General features: G+C 34.3%; 1 protein-coding gene across 3 annotated transcripts in view; it reads left to right on the top strand.

Moving 5' to 3' along the window:
- Grid2 (glutamate ionotropic receptor delta type subunit 2) overlaps positions 1-26753 on the top strand; it is a 1419378-nt gene that overhangs the window by 1247416 nt on the left and 145209 nt on the right. For all 3 annotated transcript variants that reach the window (XM_076864706.2, XM_076864707.2, XM_076864705.2), the window contains one exon: positions 10447-10613. In XM_076864706.2, the coding sequence (XP_076720821.1) occupies positions 10447-10613 (167 nt within the window). The remainder of the gene's footprint in view (positions 1-10446; positions 10614-26753) is intronic.

Genomic DNA, 26753 nt, shown 5'->3' with positions numbered 1-26753 from the left:
TTGAATAGGGCATATAGATTTGTTATAAACATCACTGTTAACTACTTGGGCCTTGGCAAATATACCATGGTTTTATAAGATATTATGGAAGGAATCAGGGTAAATGATATGTTTTAATACTGTTTAAGAATTTTTGTTTACAGGGATTTATTCAATTTGATTTTGCACCAAAATGTCTACCATATCTTTGTTCTCCTGTGTATAAACCTTGATCATGATAGAGAATTCTTTTCATCAAGCCACTTTACACAGTTTAATACAAATTGATGCAATAACCGGCTTCTTTACATGAAAAAGCACATATCCTTTTCTGGATAACCATATTTTTATGAATAGTGCTATTATATTATATCTTTATTTTCTCATTGCTGACCGAGAAGTTGGTGTGATACTGAATTGTGACAACTGAGCACCATATAAATTCCTTTTTAATGCTCTTGTGTAATGTGTAATAGACTGTGAACTCTCATCTTGAAATGTCATCATGTTTCCAAAACATGACAAAGTAATAATGTGGAAATGCTGAATCTAGTCACTTAAAGTCTACCATGCACAGTGAGTGATATCATTTTCTCCAAATCCTAATCTAAGAGTTAATTTACTCATTTTTCACTTTATTTTATAAGAAAATCTTTCCATTTTGTTTTTTAAAAAGGATTGGGTATTACACAGCCACCTCTTTTTTTAGTACTGAGCAATAGTCAAATGCTGAATTTTCCCCTTAACCTCCTATAAATGCTTTTTCCCAAAGCAGTTAATTCAGTTAAATAGAGAACTGCACAGGGAAAACTCACATTTATATTGTCTTTCCCCTGAGCACACTTCCAATCTATGCATAGATCAAGGCAGCCGGAAATCAAGAACAAAGTTGCAGGTTTATTGGCTTGCAGTGCCATGGGATGGAGTATGAGCCACCAATATATCAGAAAATTAAGGAGGAATTAAAAGAGTCAAATATCATAGAGCCTGCTAAAGTGCTGTCACAGGAATACGCAGAAGGTACAACAGGATCATGTAAGAGGGACATTAACCAAAGCCTGAGATCAAGGAAAGCTTCCAGGATTAAGTGATAGCTAAGCTCTTAGTAGAAGCTATAATCAGAATGAGGAAATTAAGAGAAGAGGGTGAACAGGAAAACATTTCCAGCAAAGGAAAGGATTATCTAAGAATCAGGTACAAAAACCAAGATGACAATTTAAGGAGTTGGGAGAAATAAGAACAAATATTGTTAAGGTAGAAAGTTAACCCCATTATAAATAAAATTGATTTTTCTCTTATAGAAGTTAAAGCATCTAACTTATTTTAGGTCTTAGTTTATTTTATAGTGTCATTTCCAAAATTAATTTCTTACTTAATGTTTTATCAGAATGTATACATACATGCTAACCGACGTCATGGGAATAGTATAGATGGAAAAATGGCAAGACCTGGCAAGGTTAGCCTGAATTCTCATGCATGTTGGATTCTTTTCCAAGCCTCTGCCATTATAATTTGTATTAACATATTGTTAGGTTATAAGTTAAGTGTAAGTCAATGGCCTTCCCAGCCTAGAAATTAATCAGTTATTAGAGGAAAGCAATTAGTGATATGTTATTATAAATAACCTAGTACTTAGAAATTTATAAATCAATGTACCACTTGAAAGCTATTATTTTACTGTGTATGTTATTATGCCATTTAAAAATTCTAAACATATTGCAAAAATATTGTTGATTAGTAGCTATATACCTAAAAATTGTGAATTTGGCTCAACTGACTCAAAAACTCTGTAATCACCTATTTAGTTGCATATATAATTTTCATAAATGCTATAACTACCCTTTCCATTTAGGGCACTTCATTTTTATTTCTGTGCTTGGTTTTCTCTCATTTTTCTCTTCTTCCTTATCTCCAAATTTTCTACTTTAAAAAGATAACCAATGGGATACGCTGCACTATTCCATTTTTTTCTCTAAGTATTTCTAATAATATAATAATATGCATACATATAAACCCACATATTTATATAAATTTTGGTCATTCGTGTTGTTTTCAAAAATAGGATATAATATTATAAACAATTTCTGTGCTTTGCTTTTTCTCAACTGCAAATACATCACAGAAATCCTCCACTGGCACCTTGTATAATTCTAATAGATCACTTTTCAAGTTTCCATAATGTTTTATGGCAGGAGTGCATCATCATTCCATGATTGATGGTCATCACCACTATTCCATTTTGGTGCCACAATAAACAATGACACACCAGGTATCTTTGTACATCAATCTGAATTTTTTATTTCTCTGGTATACCATCCTGGAGGTGGAATTGCTGGGCCAATGGGCATCTATATTTTTTAATTTGCACAGATGTAACTTTTGAAAATGAGCTATGACCTTTTCCGATTTCTACTGGTAATATATAAGAATATACTTTTCTATGCTTTCACAACAGCAATTGATGTTATCAGACCAATAGATATAAAGCAGTTGTCCACTGATCTTTTATTTTATACTCATGCATGAGTTTGGGCCTTTTTCATATTGTTGTTGGACATGCATATTTGTTCCATTTGTATTTTTTCCATTTGTATGGCCTTTTCAGATGCTGTATCTATTTTTCTTCTGCTGCTTCTTTTTTTAGAGAAACGCCTATATTTATAAATATCCACTTTTGTACCCTCTGTTTTAATTTTCCCCAATTTTTATCATCTTCTGTTGACTCTTTAAATAGTATATTTTGTAATACACATTTATTTTTAAAGGTTTTCATTTAATTTAATTTAATTCAATTGTGATACCAGGAATAAACCCAGGGTTGCTTAACCTCTGAGGGCATTTAATTTTTATTTTAAGACAGGGTCTCAGTAAGTTGCTTAGAGTCTCACTAAGTTGCTGAGGCTGGCTTCAAAGTTATTATCCTACTGCCTCAGCCTCCCAAGTTATTGGGAATACAGGTATGTTCCAAGTGCCCAGCCAAAATGTTTTGTTTTTAAAAACTCTAACACTCCATATACACTTTCTGGTTTAAAAAAAAAAATTTTGTTCCCAGGTTTCTCTAAAATTTGTGAGAGTCAGTCTAGCTAAGTGCTTTCATATCTCCTTTTCCATCAGACCCAAGTCCAAATTCTTTTCTAGATATCATCAATAGTTTGTGTGGGTTATTTATCTCCTTCATCCAGCTATTAGTGTCCTTTCCTTTTTAATAAGGTAATACAGTCATTTAGCCTTCTTTTTTGGTAATGTCTGGGTCATGGTGACATTGGTATTATAATCATTCTCATTTTCATTATATGAACTCTCAGGAAAAAATGATCACAGTATTCAAAATGTTAAACATTAAATTAACATCACTTCAATACCAAGGAAACAGTCAATCCACAGGCCAAGGACTATTAACACTCATGATTACAATGCACTTAAGCTGCATGTCTCAGCACTCAGAGGTGTGCAACAGATGATTCATTATTATAAACAGAAAATCACAGTTGCCAACATCAGCAGCCAGGGAGAAGCAGTGACAGCTATTATGGAAGGCACATAATCCATGCCATGTCCATCTGCTACAAAAACAGTTGCTTTAAGCTCGTTTTTTGTTTATGGTATGTATGGGTTTTGTACTTCCCCCTCCAACCTTCTCACCTACTGCCTGGACTTTCTTCCTTCCTAGAAGGTTTCTCAGGACATGGGGTTTTAGTACTACCATGATTGTGGCATCCCAGGTGAACCAGAGGAGTTGTTGTCTTTCTTCTTCCATTTGAGCTTGCATTTATGAACATTTTCTCCTTTGATTCATCTTTTTGTTCAACTTTTTGGTTGAGAATTTAGGGTTACTTTGTTTATAGCCTCATAGGCTTTTTGGGACTCACTTGAATCTAGCTGAGCGCTCTTTTTATTTTTCTGTTAAATTATAATTTTCCCATTACCATAGTGCCGTTTCCCTATAATATGCTCATTTGTTCTAACTCATTTTTCTCTCTCTCTGATGGTGGTTCTCACAATTGAGTAGTTATTTCTCTTTGTCAGCTCATGAGGACATAGGTCTGGTTGTTAAATGACAACCAGGAATTGGCAGTCTTACTAATTGTAAAAGGTAAAATGTCCTTTCTCACTGTCTGTGAGTCAAAACAAATTCCTCTCCTAAGATATACAGAAGTTGTGGGTTCTCCAGTCTTCTGGTCTGTGCCAGGTTCAAAGACTGGGAGGTCTTCTTCCACCCTGCAACAAACTTCTTGGCCATTAGAAGGCAACAGAACACATACATTATTGGAGACAAATGTCTAAGAAAGGAAATCAGGAGGACTTGCAAATGTAGTTTTTGTTTCTGTTTGTTTATTTGTTTTTGTTGTTTCATTGCAGTTTCCACTTATTTTCTCACTGAACCCAAAGGAGAGTTGATGATAGTCCTCTTCCATCATATTATTACCTAGGACTCCAATCTTGTTATCAGTGGAATGGAAGGAAACTGTTCAGTTTTCTAAATTCCCAGTATGCTTTAAGAAACTTAAATATAAATATAAATATATTATGTAAATATATTCAAAGGTTTCAAAAATATGGGAAAGAGATAAATGTAGACATAGTTATACCTCCTTCTTTTCTAAGTTAAACAAAGGTATTCTTCAAAAAATTGATATTGATTTGTTTTAAACACATTCATATCTCCTTTATGAGAATTTGTGCTCTTTGATGACTATCTCAGAGCACAAATTTGAATTTCAACATAAAGTATATAAAATATGGTAGGTCAACAATTGATGCAGCAGTAAACAAAATCATATATATTTTTAAAATCAATCTTAAGTACTTAAATTTGGACTTGATCATGATTTATTGTGTTGCATAAGTTCAGAAGAATGGATGGATGCTGCTAAATTATTCATTTACCTAAAGTGGGAAGAGGCCACCACCTAGGATCATATGTCATAAATATTAAAGCCATCTCATCTTAAGGACTTATGTGGGCAATGAATTTTAAGGACCACTATAGATCGATTCTGGGTTAATCATAACTCTTTTTTGCTTCTAATTCACAATGATTTTATCCCCCACTGACCATTAGTTAAAACGGTAAAGAAGTTAGCAGCTTAGCATACAAGGTTTGAATTTATTTCTCTCACATATATTCTCAGACCTTTTGACTTTTATTTGGTAGACAAAAATCATAGATTTCCAACCTCCAGACTTTGTGTTAATTTTTTAAAAATCTGCTTTGGTTTCAATCTTGAGAATCAAGAAAGCTTTGATAACAATGGTCAGAGAATCAATAAGCTTCAGGGGTCCATAGTCATAGAAATCAAATATTCATTCATTCCAATGACTTCAACAAATAGCAACCTTTCTTTTTATAAGTTCAACTTTTTTTTTAATGATGCAATCATAGCAGTTTTTGTATGGTTCTTGCCACATACTATATTGTATTATGTTTATTTACATAAATGTCATTTCTCAAACTAGAAGGGCTATGACTTAAAGCCTGCTATCTCACATGTTTTTTTCCTTCATATAGACAGTGTCTCCTAAGAATTTATCTTTAATGTAGTGAAAAGAACATAGGGGATGGTCTTGAACTTAACTTCCAAATCTACCACTAATGATTGGTATGACTTACCGCAAGTTATATCTTCTTGTGAAGTAGATATCATAACATCAGCTGCCTCACAGTGTTGTAATGAACAAAGAAATTTATATGAAAGAGGCATTTGTAAAATTAAAAAAAAATGCTTCACAAAATAAATGTTATTATTATAAGGAATAAATTCAGAAGAAATAGTATATTACTTCTTTAATGGCAGAAAATTCCATCTTACACTTTGGATTTAAATGCCATCTTTTCCCTGAATTTTTTTTTAAGAAGAAAGAGTCATCCCTGTTGTCCCTGTAGCTTTAGATTTTGAAGTGAGCTTTTAAGAGATTTATTAAATTTAAAAATTCCTGTGAGAAAGAACATGGGTCTACCAATTCAGATCAAGAATGGCAGGATATAGATAGTGATAACTCTGTTCATGGCATGGGCTTCTGCAGTTATTATGGGAGACTGCTGCCTAATAAATTCTCTTTTAAAAGCACTTTCAGTGCTAGTTTATGATGGAGATGTTGGAACAGGGGCAAACAGGCAAGAGCAGTCCACAGAGAAAGTGAAATATGTCACAGTCCATAACATGATAAGGAGCACAGGTGCAGGTTTTGAAAATACATTTTCCCATCCTTTACTTTACTTGGCAAGAAATGCAAATATTTGAGAGAATAACAGTGAATGTTTACAGTTCTTCGTTTGACAGATGGAATATTGAAAAAGAAAAAGAAAAACTCTTGTGCATGAACAAGAAATGTTCTTCAAAGAGTATCTGTGTTTAATCAGTTACACACTACAGATATGGAACTTAAATATTTGGGGTCTTATTGTACAACTGTTTTGGTTACCAGAATGTTTGAGCAGACTATCTAGTTCTCCTCAATGACAATTTTCCATTTCTTTAAACTACTTTAAATGGGAAGCTGTTCTTATGACACTTACTAAAATATGATTGTGCTACAGCAATCTAGTACTGGACATATCTCTACTACCAAGTTATAAACAGCTTGAGGAAAGGGGCTCAAGTTTTGCCTTGATATCCCTTATTTAAAGATCCCTTTAAGATCTTAGAATTGGAGAATGAATATTGTTAGTAAAATTGACTTTAAGAGAAATTCTGGGCAAATAATATAGGAATAGAAACAAAACCTGGCTCTCTGTGTTTTCTCAGAAATGAGAAACTTATCACAGACTATTTGTATCTCAACCATTCTGAGGACACAGGTGCTGAGTATCAATAGATACTGCTGTTCATCAGTCACCACAGCACCTTAGCATCTCCACCTCAGTTTCCAGAGATTGATAACATTGGAGGTAGATGTCACTTTGGATTTTTTTTCTTCACAACAGGACTTGTAATATGTTGAGATGAAGCATCCAAATTCACCTTTATTTAGCCTAGTATGAAGCACTCTGTTGGTATAGAATCCTCTGGTAAATAATTTAGTGACATGCAGTTCAGCCGCCTATCCAAACATGACCTCAAGAATAAGGGCTAGTTGAAAAATTTTGAGAAATATACATCACCTAGTCAGATGGATTTAAAATTTCCTTGAATAACCCTTCAATTGTTATTCTCTTGAAAGTTGACTTTAGATTTTACTGATGAGTATTTTCTAGATGGTTTTAATTTGACGGTTAAAAATCAGCCAAGACAGTGATTGCATGTTTTAGTTGATGAAAAAGGCCAGGGGCATTTTTAAAAGCTAAAATACTTTTGGTTACTAGGTAACATTTCATTGGCATTGCTACAGGCTATAATCATACTGTGTTTTAATGCTCCTCTTTTAAAAAATTCATTCATAATGCTCTGTACCATTAAATTGCTAGAAACAACATATATAATGGCAATGATAATGTTACTATACATTTAAATAGAAATCCACAGTTCACAAAGCAGTAACAATAATGCTAGAACACTTTTCTAACAGCAAAGTAATAAGTCCCCAACTGGGGAAGTCCTTGGAGGATTATAAAGAAGCTGCAAGAAATTCCAGGAGGCCAGAGTGGTGGTTTGAAACAGAAGAGAATTGCAAAAATCAAAGCAGGTTTCTAGAGGAAGCTTCAAGGTCACTACTCTCTATTGTTGTTGGTTTAGACCTAGGAAGCTTAGAAGCAGATCTGAAAGTTTGTGTCTAGTGCAAAGGATCAGAGAAAGGGAGAAGGTTATTTTGTGGCTATGAAAAGTCAGTGCAAAGAAAACCTAATCAAGTATTTCTTGTCTCTCCCACTATACTCCAGGAATCTCTCAGTGCTTAGAATTTTATTGTCTCATGTATGTAAAATTGTTCCTCATTATATTACTCACTTTTTATCACCTGCATCAGTAGTATTCAAAAAATGGCATGCACAAACTGTCAAGGTGGCTAAAATGCAAATTCGCAGTTCTTAAACCTCAAGCATTTAATTCAGTATGTTGGTGACTGCATCTTGAATCTGTGTTTCTAATGTAAGACGCCCCAGGTAATTGTGAGAAACACTGAACTCTGGTACCTGACATAGTGCCTAAAGCAGTACACACTCCATAAATAGTACTGACATCAACATCGACGCTTTCTTCAGTAGAAGAACTTTAATTTATTACCTAAGGTCTGGTTGGGGTTCACCCTCAACAAAAGATGGCATGTATCCACTGAGCACATGTAACTTGTCTAAAGGTTTTAGGCCACTCATTATTTCATGCAAAAATCTTTATTGAGAAAGAAAACATATTTTAAAAGGGGGAAGTTTAATATCAACTATTTCTTTTATAGTTTATTCCATTACTTTCATGTTTAGGTATCCCATTCTTTTTCCAGTGTCAGAAAAATGCAATCCTACATGTTCTTCTAGTTTCACTTTTTTATTTTTTTACTTGGGTCAATTTATTCATTGTATTTAACTTATTATACTACAGAAATTTGTTTTATGTAACATGATGTAGTGCTTTAATATTGACCTTTTTGAAATAACCAGCTGTCTCAGTCTCACTTTTTGAATTTTAATATGTCACAATAATTTAAATTATAGTCTTCATAATAGAGCTTTTATATGACATTTATATACTTTTATAAAAATATGCTTTTTTCTGTTTTATTTATTTTTTAAATTCTCAAACAAGTTCTGTACTGTTTTATTTTTAGGCTTTATAATGTATTTACTTAGCATTCTATATCTCCAATTATTATTTTTCATTTTCATAATTTCTTTACTATTCTCATCCATTTTCTTCCAATTAAATTTCCAAAGATCTTAATAAGTCCTAAAATGTCCTTTAGGTTTTATCTAATATTACATTAAGTTTCAATGTAATATTGAAAACTGACATATATTTTGTAATGGGACCGCCACCCTTTTAGGAATATGCTATCTTTTATCTAAGAGATTTCAAGTCTTCTGTCAGGTGTTGGAGTATTTTTAATGCTGCTCATACTCATTGATCATTAAATTTCTCACTAAGTATTTATATTGTGTGTAAATGATATTTTTCTCAAATTATTTATGATCTTTTATTGATGAATTAATAGAACAGCAAACAATTTGTATATATATGTTTATGATCACTTTATGTGTTGATATTTCAGGCTCTTTCAAATATTTGTTCAGTCAGTTCTTATGGGCTTCTTAAATATGTCATCAAATAATAAAAATTTTGTCTCTGTTTGACCATATGTTTTCCTACTAGATTGAAATCATAATTTTTTTTCCTGCTTTATTGCATACGTTAAAAATATTTTGATATTGTTTAGAGGTAATAGTACACACCATTTTCTTGACTTTAATAGTAGTGTCATTAAAGTTTCAGCTTTCAATAGATTTGCAAATTGTTTATGCTATATCTCACTAAAGACAAATCTTTATCCTTCTTGGTTTACAAGTAGAAAGATAAGTGTTTTGTTTTGCTAAATGCCTTTCTGATGTCTGTTGAAAGATCATTGAAAATTTTTATAAAGCCTCATTTATAAGACATATTATCCCAGTATCCTTCTGAATGCTGAACCAGTGCTGCTTTTCCTTGTTTAATAATGCTACATTATTCTTTTACTATAAATAAATTAACTTTAAATTTAATTATTAATTCTACTTCTTTTATGAATTCATTAAATTCTATTTTTGTATTTAACACAATTCTAAATGTATACTATTTATAGGTTTAAGACAATTGCTTTTTTTGTGGTAATTTGGAGTTAGGATACAAATGCTTACTGAGAGGGGAAAAAAGTAGCACATGATCCAGAATAAAATAGTGTTTCCTAAATGATGATATAAAAGGCAGTGATTTTTTTTCCTCACTACATGCCTACCAAGGAGCATTTAAGTCCAACTGTAAGATACCCTTAAACCATATGTGCCAATAGATTAATTTAGAAGGACATGGGACAGGAAATCCTTATCAGCAGGGAGTGTTACTAATTTCTCTTCAATGTAAGTTGTGAGCATTTATTTATAATATAGGTCATGTGCAATGGGATCCCATATTGGGTGTGCAGAAACCTGCCTGAAATGGAAACCTAATAACCCAGTAGAGTCAGTATCTCTTGTAACAACTCCAAAGGCATAGCCTTCAGGATTCCCAAAAGAAAAAAGCCCAGTTACAAAAGTCACCAAACTCAGAAACTCAGAGACATGTCTTCTTTTCTTGCATTTATAATGATCCCCTGAGTGGTAAATAATCACTACAAGCAATGTTACCTAGATGCATAGTTAACATTCCAGCTTTATATTATCTCCAAGAAAACAGACCTATAAATTAACCAAATCCATCAGGATAAGTGTTCATTTAGACATATGTGCCTTTTTATATTTTTTACAAGTGTAATCTTTTTTGCCCAATTTATTTATTTTTTGCCCAATTTATGTTACTTGTACTTCCAACTTTAATTACTATTTTCTTCTTTTTCCATATTTTGCAGGTAAAATATGGAAATTATGCTTTTGTATGGGATGCAGCTGTATTGGAATATGTGGCTATCAATGATCCAGACTGTTCATTTTACACCATTGGGAATACTGTTGCTGATCGGGGATATGGAATTGCATTGCAACATGGCAGTCCTTACCGGGATGTCTTTTCACAAAGGTAAGATTATCATATTGTCAAAATAAGGAGAGAAAAAAATTTAAATACAAATAATTTACATGGTTACCCAGTCTGATTTATTACATTTTGTTTTCTTTGTTAGAAGTGTGTTTTAAAAGATAGCTATAAGCGGCTATCCTATAAAACATTTATTTCGCAAAACATGAACTGAAGTACTATTTTTGTTATAAATACCAAATTTGCTTCATATTATTTGTTTTACTCTCAAAAATTTGATATGCCAAAGAAAGTAAATACATTACTAATTTCAATTAGAATTTAATTAAGCAGAGCAGTGTCTGAGTTTTTAGAGACCAAACATCACAGAGTTAGGAAAACTAATTCATTTCTAAGAACACAAAACTTCAGGGCCAAGTTTAGGTTCTGATATACTGAAGCACATAATGATAAGAAAACTTCCATCTGAATTTTGTAAAAGAAAAGGATAAGAATTTTAACGTCCCCATTTGGTATCAAAGTGGAGATGAAACTGACATCAGAGAGAGTGCTTATTAAGAAATTACACCCAACTCCAAATTAGAATTTTTTATTATAAGCAAATTGCTTACAAAATATTTTAAAATAAATATTTTAGATTAACAATATATATGAAGACTTGGGCCTAAAAGGGATTCACAAAGACATTTCATTCTATCTACTACCAAGGAAAATCGGGCTTAAAGGGAATATCTTCCAGGTAAAAGTATATCTCATGTAACACAGTACACTTTATTTTTTAGATAGTCTTCTACCTGGTCTCTGAAAGTTAATGCCAGACCAGGAGAGCAGTCAGTTACAGATAGTGCCAATGCCCCAAATTTCAAATGATTTGAATTCTATTTCTCCAAGTTTTAAAACAATAGAAAGCCAGGAATTTCATGTTTTAAAGAGAGAGAGAGGGAGAGAACTGGAAATTACTAGTTTGCAATGTGTGTCATAACTCTTTCATTAGCTAACCATAAAAAGCTAACCTCTTTCCTTTTCTGCAAAAAAAAAAAAAAAAAAGGAAGTTAGATTAATTCTAAGGTTCTTTATTCATTAGTTTTTCTGTGTAGCAAAAAATCTCCAGGGTATCAGTGACATAAATTATTTCTCATTGATGAAACATGAAGGCTGTGATTTGGCAATGTTTCTGCTGCAGGCAGTGGGTCAACTGCAGATCTGCTCTATGCAGTTTCTAATGCCAGAGCCCCAGTGGAAGAAACATCCCAGTCTGGATCAGGCTATTCTCATTACAAAGAGCAGTTGCAAAAGAGGCTGGCAGAAACCCACAGTGCCTCCTGCACTTCTTGATTCGACATGGCACATGTCCCATCCACCCACAGACCTCTAACTAAAGCAAGTCCCATGGCCAAGCCCAAAATCAATGGGGCGGATAAGTGTACTTATTCCACATAAAGGAAAGGAGGGAATGAATAAATATGAACAATAAAACAATCTACCAGTGGTACCTTCTGGTTCTAAATAAATTCTAAGTATATGACAAAAGTAAAATATGCATAAACTGAAAAGTAAAATATTAAGGTATAAATAATAATTAATCAATCAAAATACACTTACTGATGAGCAGATTCGAAGGGGAACAACCTGGAAAGTCAATTACACCATAGGGAAATTGCCTCAAAGGCATTTACAGTCTACTTGGAAATACAAAAGCCATTTGCATGCATGTATACGGTTCTGGGTTTGATCTCCAACACGGCAATACATAAATAGATAACTAAATAAATAAATTGTATGAAACAGTAAACAGTACAGACATTTCAGAAAATGTGTGTTTATGCATGTATCTATATATAAATATCAGCTTTGCTTATTTATATTGTGTTAAATGGTGTACATGAGATATTGAAAGAACCGAACAGCATACAGAATGAAGAGTTAAACAAAGGAAATGTGAGTAAAAGCTCCCTGGAGAAGGTGAGCTTTAAACTTGATCTTGAAGGATTAGCAGCGATTACTTGAGCTGGAAGCAAAAATAAATAAATAAATAAATAATTCTTGGAGTAATAATAAAGACTGCAAAAAAAAAAAAAAAAAAAAGAAGTAGAAGACAGTAGAATGCGTTGAGGAAGAATAAGGACATTAAGTTACTGGGAAAAGAAATTTGAAGTTTAGAATTCATATTGTAGGCCAATATGAAGCTCCAAAAGACTTTAATCTATTCTGGAGCCTGAGGTAAAATGAAGAAGGTGACATATTCAGGAAAGTTTTGACATGAAGGATGAATTGAAAGAGCCAAGACTAGAGAAAACCTGAAGGAACGTGATAATGAAGGCCTAGTCTGGAGTTGGGTAGGGTGAACCAGGAGGAAAGAGCAGATGGAAGAGACCCTTCTGAAGGAAGAAGCACAACATTGTTTTAAACTTAGATATAAAGATGAAAATGCATGATTGAATGAAAAGAGATGTAGGGTCTCATGGCAAAGATCAGCAGAAAAGTTTGAGTCTGTAACTTTACTTAGATCACTGAGAAAAGGATTATTGGTTATTGATTGTGGTTAATTGGCTTGTTATCACTAAAGGTGTTCCTTGTTTCCAGACGTGATTTCTAAGTCTTTTATGTTAAAAAAAAAATTGCAATTAAAGAAATATTCAGTAAGTCACACCTTGTTCCATTTTTTATTCTCCTTGGGGTGCTTTATCCATCAGAGATTGTAATTCAAAGAAATGTACTCTAGTGAAAGGTTGAAAAGTAATATTAAAAATTGAGCAGTATTTTCCCTTTGTTTGATAAGCATGATAGATACTGGAGATTTAAATTGTCCATTTCTGTGGAGTTCCTTAGTAATGACACCCTGCATCCTGGTTCCCTGGACATCTGGAGGAAGGGAGAGCCAGGATAGAGACATGACCTGGCAGTCATATTCCTAATGATCTCTTTATGCACATGCACCACATTAATTTATGACTCAGAATCCCTGCCCGAATTCAGAAAAAATTTGCACCCGTCCCCTTCTTCTAAAGCCATTAGGGAAATGAGTTTTTCTTTTTTATTAACTGATTTTAAAGTTCACAGATGAATTAAATTTAACCATTGTAGTATACTTTGGAAATTATTACATGCAGCTTTGAAACATCAAGGCTGTTGAGTTGGCTAGATCATGGCTGTTGTCATTATTTTCAAAGAAAATTATAATATTCTGAGTGATTTTTTTTCAGTACTGGGAATTGAATCCAGGGTTGCTATAACCAATAAGCTAAATCCCCAGCCTTTTAATAGTTTATTTGAGACAGGGTATCACTGAGTTGCTCAGATTGGTCCCAAACTTGCAATCCTCCTGCCTCGGCCTCCTGAGTTCTTGGGATTGCAGGTGTATGCCACCTCACCCAATTCTGGGTGATTTTTTTCAAATATTAATTTTTTCCAGTGAATTTATATCTATCTCAAAGAAATTTAATGTGTTAAGTATTATATCTAAAATAAATAATATGTGTTGATATAGTAACTATATTTATTATCTGCTGTTTATATGCCTTTATATGCCTGCTTCTTACACTTTATTTCTTAGGTCCTCCTCGTGTTGGTAAGCTACATGAATTCAGGCATATGTTGGCACATCCCTGATGCCTACCTCCAGGTCTAGCACATAGTAAATACTCAATAAATATTTCATACCTGTGTAAAGGATATACCTAACTCTTTGGTTAGAGATAATCCTATTTATTTATACACATATAAATATTTATGATTTTGATTCATTAATAATTTTTAAAGTCTCCTCTTTTGTTATTGTAATTATTGTTCTTTCTTGGTTTTTACAATTGTTCATATAGTGAGTAAAAATAATAAGAAATAGGAAACAGAGCACTTGTCTTCCTTTCTTCCCAACCCTGTACTGTAAGAACATTTATGCTTTCCTTCCCACAAGGAAAGTAGAAAACGTTCCTTTAACTTGAAAACATGGTCGTAGTTCTTTTACTTCCCATCCAGAATGGGTACTTTTCAAGCATTTCATTCCCTGTTCAGGAAGGAAAGAAAACAGCCTGCATTAATTGTCCATTTAGAGGTTCCAGGATCATACAGCTGGCTGATACTCTATTCACAGTTGGCTAGAAGGATCTCTCGCAAGGGTAATTATAACAAGAAGTTAAAACCGTTAACCAGTTTCCCTGTAGATTATATATATACAGAACTTATGTGTGTGTAGAGAAACTTTTTAAGAAAGGAAATCAATGAAGTGTAGAATTGAAAAGATTTTATTAGACTAGGAGAATTCAAAGATAAAGAGAATTTGTATATGGGAACAGAAACATGTAATACACTTAGAAAAACATGAGGAAATGAAAACAGCCCTTGCGTGTTGAAGATGGAGCCATTGTGTGATGAGAATGAGCAACTTGACTAGAGGTTGTATTGGTAGAGGAATATAGGAAGAGAAGCTAATAGCAAATATGAAACAAAGTTCCAATAGCTGCTACTTATTAAGCATCTACTATGCGAATGATGTGGTGTGTTTCATATAACACTTGCTACAACTCTGTGGATTGTGTTACATAAATTTGAGGAATTTACATAACTTTGAAACTCAAATTCAAAGTTAAGTATCTTGCCAAAGCCACACAGCTAGTAACAAGCAGAGCTGGGCCTCAAACCCCAACAGGAGCTGGTGTCCTTGTTTGCCCTGCACCAGCCTCATGGGCTCTGAAGAGAGGAGTTATCTATATAGAGGAGCATCCAGGGAGACTGGTATTAGGTCAGACAAAGACAGAGCTTAATTCTAGGAGGCCATTTACAAGACTGTTGGGCTACTCTAGCTGGGAAGCAGTGAGCAAATTCTCATAGGGAATGAGAAGAAAGGACTCCAGTGACCACAAAGAGTCTCCTCCCTTCTCCTGGTCCTTCCAGCTCTTATTTCTACCTCTTGATAGGCCACAGTTCCATTTCTAGGTAAAATTAACCTTAAAACAAGTCTAGAAAAGTGTTAATTATTTTTCATTCATGGTATTTCCTACAAATCTACTAGTAGATATTTATTTCAAAGAAACTTTCAATATAGATTTTTATTTTGTCATTTTTCAAATCACATTCACATGTCCCCAGTAATATTGTTCTTCTCTCTCACTGCATGCAAAACATTATTTTTTAAATTATATGTGTGTATGTACATATATATATGTATATGTGTGTGTGTGTGTGTGTGTGTGTGTGTGTGTGTAATTTTAAACCCAACTGATTTCATTTTATCTACATTTTTGTTTTATATCAAGAAAACAAGAGAGTTAGGTGGGTATGTTTACAAAAAGTAAAAAAGGAAAATGTTTGAGAAGTCTCAAAATAAAAGGAAAGCACATGCACTTTCAAATTGAGATAGCATTAGAATAAAATAACGTATATTTATTACAGATTTATACACTATTTTATTTTTAAATTTATCCTCTAAAATGTGAAAGGAAAGTATCTTCTCATATAATATTCATCTATTGAGTAAGGATTAGCTTCTGGAATCTACTGAAAGAAATGTGTTCTTCCTACTCTCTTTAAAATATTTGTTTTAAATTAATAATTCTGAATTTATAAAATATTTGTTTTAAATTAATAATTCTGAATTTAGACAACTTTGGTGAAAGAGAAAAAAATGAGTATGCTTATTTGTCAGTCATTTTCATCTTGCTTTCCTAATCTTTCTGGAACTGTTTTATGACTAATATCTGTGAGTTTTACCAGTTACCCTGATGGCTGCTTCTAGTGTAGACCCTAAATAATTTACAATTATTTTAGTGCTTAGTATAGTTGTTGATATATCTAGTGCATATTTTGAAAATATTCATCATGCAGACATTATATGTATGATTTTAAAAAAAATTTATTTATTCTGATTTGTTATACATGACAACAGAATGCATTTCAATTCACAGTACACATATAGAGCACAGTTTTTCATTTCTCTGATTGTATACAAAGTAGAGTCACACCATTTGTGTCTTCATACATGTATTTAGGATAATAATGTCCATCTCATTCCACCATCTTTCCTACCCCAGTGTCCCCTCCCTTCCCTGATGCTGGGAGCCATCAGCCAAGTAGGTATGACAATTTCCTTGCCAGCGTATCCCCATGTTTCTTTAGTGGAAGGACTCATGGAAATAGGACATTTTGCAACAACATTGCATGTAAGGTGACCTTGCTCAAGGACCAGGGCAGATCCGTATTTAGGGTGTTCCCGGTTTAGCATAATACGAGATTAGGGCGTTCCCATTTAGAATAGGGCGTATCCTGCTGCCTGAGTTGAGTTCTTAGGGTCAGACAGTATATTTTGGGAGACAGAAGCCCAGTGGAGGTGTGGATTTGGGCAGAGAACGTGGATTTGGGCAGAGAACGTGGATTTCCCCAGAACGTGTTTGTAGACGGCTGGTGTGAGTTCGGGAATAAAGAATTGCTGTTTGAACCTACAAGCTGTGTGGAGGCTCGTGATTTGTGCCCAGCCAGAGACTGCGGCATCCTTTCCTCTCTTTTTCCCTATCCAAAGTTCCTCCATTCTTCCCATGCCCACCATCCCCATTATGAGTCAGCATCCTCATATCAGAGAAAACATTTGGCTTTTGATTTTGGGGGCATTGGATTACTTCACTTAGCATAATATTCTCCAATTCCATCCATTTACCTGCAAATGCCATGATTTTATTCTCTTTTAATGCTGAGTAATATTCCATTATGTATATATACCGCAGTTTCCTTATCCATTCATCTATTGAAGGGCATCTGGGTTTCCACAGTTTAGCTATTGTGAATTGAGCTGGCAAAAACATAGATGTGGCTACATTATGATAATATATTGATTTTAAATCCATTGTATATAAACCGAGGAGTGGGATAGCTGGATCAAATGGTGGTTCCATTCCAGGTTTTCCAAGGATTCTACATACTGCTTTCCAGATTGGTTGCACCAATTTGCAATCCCACCAGCAATGTAGGAGTGTGCCTTTCTCCCCACATCTTTGCCAACACTTATTGTTGTTTGTATTCTTAATAGCTGCCATTCTGACTGGAGTGAGATGAAATCTTAGAGTAATTTTCATTTGCATTTCTCTAATTGCTAGAGATGTTGAGCATTTTTTCATATATTTGTTGATTTATTTTATTTCCTTCACATTATATGATTTGACATTAGTTTTATTAATATTGCAAAGTACTAGCCAAATTGTTTAAAAAATCATAGATCCTGACTCTTAAGAAGCATACAGCATTCTCACTGCCCAGCACAGAGCTAAACATCAATACAACAATCCCACTGAGTAGATACTAAAGCACTTCAGAAGTCTGTTTTCATTGTATTTATCATACAACATTTGGGGAACATTTGTCCAAGGTGTGGGAGCATCCTTTATAAACAAGCTCCATTGGTAGACTCTTCTGAGAAAAGTATTGAGGTACAGGGAAGATAAATGACAAGCACAAGGTAGAAAGTTGTGTTTTCTCTGGATAATGAACCTGCAATCTGGAACCAAGGTGCTTTGCGAAGAGCACATTTGAACAGCCTTTTTCTTAAAAGATTTGGGTTATTTCTAGATCTCAGCAAGTATTGTTTTATCTTTAAAAAACAGGGTTTTTTGCAGCAAGCATAGTTATTACAATGATATAAAGTAGGTGTGACTAAAGGATGAGTTTTTAGCAAAATACTTCAGAACTTGGTAGTACAAATGTGTATAGGAAATAAGCATATATGCACATGACTCATGTCCATGCCACACACACATGCAGACACATTCACACACACTCATGCCTGCACACACACACACCCAAAAAAAAAATTACAAGCCTCTCTGGAAAGTCTTTTTATTCCACTATAGTTATAATCACTATATTTACTCAGAACACACATTTTACTCACCAGACATGGCCAGGATAGTCTTTGTTTTAAAAATTCAAAGAGACAATTTGATATCATTAAGGATAATCAAAGAATGTGCTCCTTCTCTAATAGATCCTTAAACTATAGTAAGTTTAGTGATATCATGGAAATAAGTGTATGGGCTTCCGTGATAATTTATGTTTATAGAGTGAGACTTTGGCATGCCTTTAGATGTAGTCCATAATTTAAAAAGTAAAACCAAGAAGGAAAATCAGTGACCTGCACAGAATCTAATTCTTGGTCAAAATAAATGCCCTGGAAACTAATAGGGCAAAGTCCCAGTCCAGTGTCCCTTTTCCAACCCTGTTCTGCCAGTTCCTTTAGTTTTAAAAACAAGTAGATCTTTATCCCTTATCTACTAGTGAAATTAATGTTTCCAGAAGCACAGTTACATAAGGGACCAGGAATATTAATTAGAAAATATGTTCAACAGAACTAGAACATCTGTTTTAAAATTGTCATTTCTCTATAGATATAAAAAGCAGCAGAAAGATGAATAGATTTTTACAGAATGTGTTATTCCTAACTTATAGAGAAACTATGCTATAACCTAAAATTGTAGTTAACATTCATTGAAGACTTACAAGATGCCAGGTACCATTATAAGGACCCTATCAATATTAAGTAATTTAATCCTCAAAATAAATGTGCAAAGTAGGTATTATTATTGACCTCATTTTATGGATGAGGTATCTGAGGTACAGAAAAGACTTGTTATTTTGCAGAGTCAAAAGTTAATAAGCAGCAGAGCCAGGCTTTGAATGCATACTTCAAACACTAGTGTTCTGGTTCATACTGCCACAGTGTAAGCCCATGCCCCAGTGCAGGAAATAGATAATGTGCATTGAAATTGTCGTCAGCCTGCTCAGGTAGCTGTAGTTATTCACATTAAAGTGCCACTGGGCATTTTAGTTTAAATGAAATGTAGATGAATTTCAGAAACAGTATGTCAACTCTGAGTATGCCTTCATTACAAGAGGGCAGATCCATCTGAAATAGAAGCTGTCTTACATCAGACAATCAGAAGGAAACAATAAATGTTTTGAAAATTGAAAGTTGCAGGAGAGTACTACAGTATTTTCTGTCTCATCTTCTTTTGCTACAAGTGTTTCTAGAATCTACTTAACGAAATCTTTAATTTTCCCTTCATGGAAGAATTTAATTTATTATGGCTTATTAATTGGTAGAACCCATAATTGCCTCTTATCTATCTCATTTCATAGTTATTTGAGCAGCTCAAACTAACATCATAATTGGTTAGGCTGTCTGCTCACATGGTGAATGTTTACTAATATGAAACATTATTATTTCTGGGACATGAATTATGGTTAAATAAAAACATAAGAATTTCCATATGGAATAAGACACATAATGCCATCTAGCCCACATAAATCTAACTGTAGCAATGATAATTTCTGTCTTAGTAAAGATAGTTCTCTGTTTTAGCACAAAGTTCAGAAAGATAAAAAATATATACCTCAAAGTATTCATTTACTGTTTTTTTTAATAATCAACTTGCTATGGTCATTTTAGGAAGCTATTTATGTTTCAAATAATGTTAGCAATTATTTAAAATGATGTAAATCCAACATGTTTTATACCATATATTGCTAAACTTTGAAAATAAATGTAAATATTACAGCTTAGTGATATTCTTTCCAATATTCCAAGAAAGTAGGAACATGGAAGTATCATGGGGAGAAGCTAGGAAAATTTTAAAAAATGTAATAGGCTTTCTGTTCTGATAAGATATTCAGTCTTTCTCCAACACAATATTTTTCATAAGAAAACTTTTGTTCTACTGATTTTCTAACATTTCTTTTCCATTAATTACCCAAGATCACCAGAGCACTTTCTGTAAAAGCCACTGACTTCAAGGTATCTCTCATATTCTTTGAGCTAATCAACATGTATGTTTCTAGTGTGAATCTCTTCTTTTCTGTTTTTTAGCAACTTCAGAAAATTGCCAAGCAAATTACCTCACAACCAGGATCTACTCAGTTAAGTGGCCTTGCAACAGTCATTAAGATTGACGAGAGAATAAAGTAGAACTCATAGTCTGAATAGCAGGCCAAACTGTCATAATTTAGGACATGGGGAATCATTAAAGAAGTTAAGCAAAGACTAGCCAAAATTAGAAGTATGCATTTTTAAAAATTAAATTTGTTTTAACCGATACATTAAAATTATACACATTAATGGAGTCCATTATTATTTGATATATGTATACATTAAGTAATGTTTGAATCAGGCTACACATATCTATCTTCTCAGATGTTTATCATTTCTTTATGGTGAAAACATTCAAAATCCTTTCTTGGGTTTTTCAAAATATACAGGACATTATTTTTATCTATGATCACCCTACGGTACAATAGCACACCAGAGTTTTTTGCTCCTACCTAACTATAACTTAGTACCTATTGATTAAACTTTCCCCATCTCCATCTCCCCCTACTCTCTCAGCCACTTGAAACCTCCATTCTACTTTTGACTTCTATTCAATCAACTTTTTTAGATTACACATTTGAGTGGAATCATGTGGCATTTGTTCTTCTGTGTCTGGCTTATTTCATTTCACATAATGATCTCCAGTGCTATCAAATTGTCACAAATGACATATGTTCATTCTTTTTTATGGCTGAAGACTACATTGTATGTATGTACCACACTCTTTTTAACCATTTATCAGTTGATAGAGACTTCGGTTGTTTCCATTTCTTGACCATAGTAAATAGTGCAGTGATGAACATGGAAGTGCAGATGTCTCTGACTTCATTTTCTTTGGGTATATCGCCAGCTGTGGGATTGCTGGATCAGTCCTATTTTTAATTATTTGAGAAACCTCCATACAGTTTTCCATAAAGACTGTACCAATTTATATTCTCACTAATAGTATGCGATCTATTCCTTTTCTCCATATCCGTGCCAGCAATTGTTATCTTTAACCTTTTTGATAGTAGGCATTCTCTCAGTGTGAGCTGATAAAGCATTGTGGTTTAAGTTTGCATTCCCTGATGATTCATGATGCCAAGCATTTTTTCATAGACCTATTGGCCTCTTATATGTCTTATTTTGAAAAATGTCTATTATGGTCTATTGTCCATGTTTTTAATTGAGTTATTTGCTTTTTTGCTATTCAGCTTTTAGAGTTCTTTATACACTGCAAATATTAACCCCTTAACAGGCATACGGTTTACAAATATTTTCTCCTTGTGTTATGGTTTGAATGTAAGATGTCCCTCAAAAGCTCACATGTGAGACAGTACAAGAAGGTTCAGAGAAAAAATGATTGGGTTGTAAGAGTCTTAACAGAACCAATGATAGGGATTAACTGGTAACTGAAGTGGTGAGGTGTGGCTGGAGGAAGTGGGCATTAGAAGCATGGCTTTGAGGTATATATTTGTATCTGGCAAGTGGAGTCCCTCTCTTTCTCTGTTTCGTGCTTATCATGTGAGCGGCTTCCCTCCACCACACTCTTCATCCATGATGTAGTGCCTTACCTTGAGCCCCAAGGAATGGAACTGGTCTTCTATGGAGGGAGACTTCTGAAACTGTGAGCCTCCAAATAAACTTTTTCCTCTGTAGTTGTTCTGGTTGCATCCTTTAGTCACAGTAGCGGGAAAAAAAAAAAAAAAAAAAAAAAAGCTGACTAAAACAAAAATTGATACCAGGAGCAGGGTCATTGCTGTGACTAACCAGACCATGTGGTTCAGAAGCTTTTTGAGTTTTTTTGGATTTGGTGGGAAGAATTTTGAGATGCTCAGCAGTGCAAGCTGGAAATGCTTTAAGTTGTTGTAAGCTAAGTTTAATGGATGATTATGAGGGAGACTTCTGAAATCATGAGCCCCCGAAAAACTTTTCCTCCTCTACAGTTGTTCTGCCCTGGCCTTTTAGTCACAACAGCAAAAAAACTGACTAAATGCCTGGTCTGTTGGTTCTCTCTTCCCTCCAATGATTATTTCCTTTGCTGCACAAAAGATGTTTTACTTTGATGCAATCCCACTTATTTTTGTTTTCTGTGCTTTCCGATATTGACCAAAAAAAATCTTTGCCCATTCTAATGTTCCGAATCATTTTCCTTGTCTTTTTCTAACAGTTTTATAATTTCAGTCTTACATTTATCTTTAACCATTTTGAGTTGATTTTTGTAACTAGTGAGAAACAGGGGTTTAGTTTTATTCTCCTGTATGTGGATATTACCATTTTCCCAGCATCATTTATTGAAAAGGCTGGCCATTCTGAAATGTATATTTCTTCCACCCTTGTCAAAAATAACTGACTCTAGATGGTGGGTTTACGTCTAGGTGCTCTGTTCTGCTTCATTGTTCTATATATTCTTTTTCATGCCAGTACCATGCTATTATGATTACTACAACTTTGAAATAGAAATATGCTTTTTGATTAATCTAGAAAAAATGTATCAAATGAAATAAAAGAGGAATTGATGGGAATGGAGAATGCCAGTTGGGAGGCCATCCTGTATCCATGATACAAATTCCAATTGGAGTTCCTCTGGCAAGTGGAATCCCTCTCTTTCTCTGTTTCCTGCTCAAAAAAAAACCTACCATATGGTAGAGGTAGATAGTTTTAAAATATTAGTTGAGTGAATATGTGCATAACCTAAGCAAAGGAACAAGGCTAAGCTAGAGTGAGGGCAATGGAAATGGAAGAGAAGGGAGAGATCATGTGAAGGCAGTGTTCACTATCCACTGGACATGGAGATGAAAAGAAAGGAGAACCAAAATCCTTACCTTTGCTGGCTGGGAGACAGGGAAGCTAATAATAGAAAAGAAGCTAGAAGAGAAACCTGGTTTGAGAGTTTAAGTGCTAATTTTGATCTAGACATGTTGGGACAGAGGCATTGGAGGAACATAAATCCATATAGGAAGATGACAGATAAATGACAATGTAGGGTGGGATTTGAGGGAGAGGCTGGAGCCCTGGATGTAGACTTGAGCAAACTCTCCTTTAAGGTAATGAAATACTGAGATAAAAAAGAAAAGTTCATAGAAAAAACTTGCTTTGTAATATCTCTTTTCATTTTCCTCTTATTTCCTGCCACAGTCACCATCCCACTGAATCTCCTAGCACATCGTGCCTCCTGTCTTCTAGGAACATGGGCATCCCTTTCTTTCATTTCTACTCACATCTTATATATTCTGTAGGCATGAGCACAAGACGCACTTCAGCATAAAGCTTTCCTTGCAAATTTAGCTTTAATCAAACCCTTCCTTATATTCTATATTTTATCTTCCCTATATCACATTTACTTTTTTTGAAAAGTAATTATTTTGTATGTTCAGACTTGACATTCCAAACATGTTCTAGGTTCTTAGTGTGCAAAGTCTTATAAAACATACTTCATTTTTATCTTCCATAAAAAATAGATAATATACACCTACTAGGCATTCAATAAATTTTGGTTAAGCAATGTTTGAGGAGGAAAAAAGACAATATTCTCCTCACTGTGATTACTAAGGCAACCAACCTACTAGAGATTAAGATTTATGTTTATTTATTCAATAAATAAATATTTATTCAGCTAATATTTAGTGCTTCATTCTGTTTTGCTTTTCTGGAGATAAAATAGTGAATAAGATTGACCAGATAATTGTTTTACTAGAGCTTATATTATGCTGGAAAATCAGAAGAGGAAATATATAATAAATAAGAAAACAAATAAATAGTTTTATATTAGAAATGTGCTACAAAGCAAATGTATCAGGGACAGAGATCAAAGAAAGATTGGTATGAGGGTAGTTTCAGGAGAACTTTGGAAGAGGCAGGATTTGATTATTTGAATTTAAACTTTGAGGGAAGGGTATTCAATGCATAGGAAACCATAAATGTAAAGGCCCTGCGGTGGGAACCAGCTCAGAGTGTTTAAAGAACAGCAAGGGGACAAGGTGGCTCAAAGAAAGTGGGCAAACAAGAAAGTGATAGGAGAGGAAATCAAGGTCTTAATTGGACCTAGATATACTATAGAACCTTGAAAAATAGTAGAAAATTCAGAATGCTTTGTGACAAAAAAAAAAAGGCAAGCAGTTGGAAGTTTTGGAAGGAGGAATATTTACTACTCTGGCTATTAATGTCAAGTAAAAAATATGATAGGAAGTGGGAGGGGAAAAGAGGTCCTAAGAAGGGTGAATGCAGGAAGTTAAGTTAAAAGCTAGTGCTGTATTCTGGGACAGAGGGGACGATGGCTTGCTCTAGAGCCATAAGAGTAATGGGAGAAAGTGGCAGGTTCCCATGTCTAAGGTAGATAGGAAAATAATAGGACTGCCAAGTGGTTTGTTTGTGAAGGGTATAAAGAGGAATCAGGATAAGTTTGTTTGTGAACAAATAAGTAGATCAGCCAAGCATGAGCCCAAAGTTGGTTTAAGAACCTGGGGAAATGAGGCCTCCACCTGGGGTCTGGTAAACTTGAGATTTGTATTAGATTAAACTAAGTTGTATTATAAATGTATATAAATGTGAAATGTAAGAAAAAAGACAAAATAAATAAAATGGCAATTTGAGAGACTAAGGTGCTGGGTTATGAAACACTTCTGTGCTGGGGGAAGGACTTTAGGCTTGATGATTTTTAGAGATTACATTAGCTGGGATTAGAAAGGGATGCTTAAATGATTTGAGATGTACACTGAAATGGATGGGAAGATATTAGAAGCAGCAAAATATAGGCATCATTTATAAAGTTTATAAATTCTATAAATGAGAATGTCTTATGATTCAATTACAGATTTTTGATTTTAAGAAAGGAAACACTAGATCAAATGTTCCTAAGGAGAGAGATTTATCTCAAGTAGTAAAATATCTAGAAGTAGAAGGGGCTCCATGGTTGGTCAGTTCAGAGGATCAACAGGGCAGTGTTAAGGAGTGAGGCTCCATCACTGGTGAATGGAACAGGACCGTCTTCAGACCAGCCTGATCTGTGACTGAAGGATGCTAGCAGCAGCAATGCAGACAACATGCTTTGCTATTCTCATGCAGAAGACAGTGAAAATCTTCTCAAGCATAAATGTAACTCTGTCCTTTCAGCTTAAGTAGTTTTTCTTAGGTTGGATGTTTTACCCCTAGACAGAACAGATCCCCCACAAGAATATATACTAATAGCTTAGGCTAAAGTCTCTCTCTTAGAAGAGTCAACTCTAATATCTCCTACAACAAATTCAAAGGAAGAATTGACAGGTGTTAGAGACTATAAGTAGCCATAGAAAAAGAATCAATACCCATAATAAAATAGCTACCCTTTATTACACATTTATTACCTGCCAGCCACTTCTCAAAAGTTTTCCCATTGACTTGTCCTCACAACACCCCAGGATAGGTACTGTTATCATCCCACTTTATAGTCAAGGGAACAGACAGACTAACTGCTCCAACGATAGCTAAATTATAGTTAATAAATGGCTGAGCCAGGATCTGAACCCAGAGTCATCTGACTCCAGAGGTCACAACCGTAACCAGTTGGCTCTAGCTAAAGTATGAAACTAGAGGGGTGAGTGGCTCCACTACATCAACTAGAATAGTGTAAACAGGAACACAGCAGGGAGAGATCGGGGAAAGTGCATGATATTGAATTTGTACATGTCACATTTGACGTGAAGAAGTCTGTCTGAAAACAGATGAAAGTGTGAGATAGGAGGTTGGGTAACATGAGGAAGACAGACAGATGTACAACCTAGAAATACAAAGTCCTAAAGGGAAAATCAAGAGAAATATGTGCAAAGAGACCCAATTCTTAAGGACTGATATTAGAAGAAAAAAGAGGAAGAGACACTAGGAAACAAGTGGCTAGAAAAGTACTTTATAAGTAATGACAGCAAACAATGAAATCTTATATCTCCAGGTCCTATAGCTAGTCCTGGATGGTGTTGGGTTCCGGAGCTATTTTTCAAATGAAGCTGAACAGCTGCTCTCGACTCCCTCAGCTATGCCTGTGGCCTCCTCCTTCTAACAGAGCAGTTCTCAACCTTTCGCAAGCACCGGATCACCTGGAGGGCCTGTACAGAGTTCTGGCGTCAGCCCTAGCATTTCTGATTCAGAGGCAGAATAATTTTTCATTTCTAATAAGTTCCACCTGCTGCTGCTGATCCAGAGTCTGCACTTTGAGAACCACTGCTCTAACTCATGATCTTTGACTTCCTTACTATTCACAATTCTCATTCTTTCTCTTGCATCTTTTTTCTTGTTTCTTTACTCTTTTCCCATTTTTTTCACTATTTTTGACCTCTGTATTCAATCATATACATATCACGCCCCATGTATATTACCATATATCACCA

Source organism: Callospermophilus lateralis, chromosome 8, assembly GCF_048772815.1.
Source record: "Callospermophilus lateralis isolate mCalLat2 chromosome 8, mCalLat2.hap1, whole genome shotgun sequence".
In the NCBI taxonomy this organism is placed as follows: domain Eukaryota; kingdom Metazoa; phylum Chordata; class Mammalia; order Rodentia; family Sciuridae; genus Callospermophilus; species Callospermophilus lateralis.
Note: the sequence above shows the minus strand (reverse complement) of the source record. Positions and strands in the feature narration are given on the sequence as shown.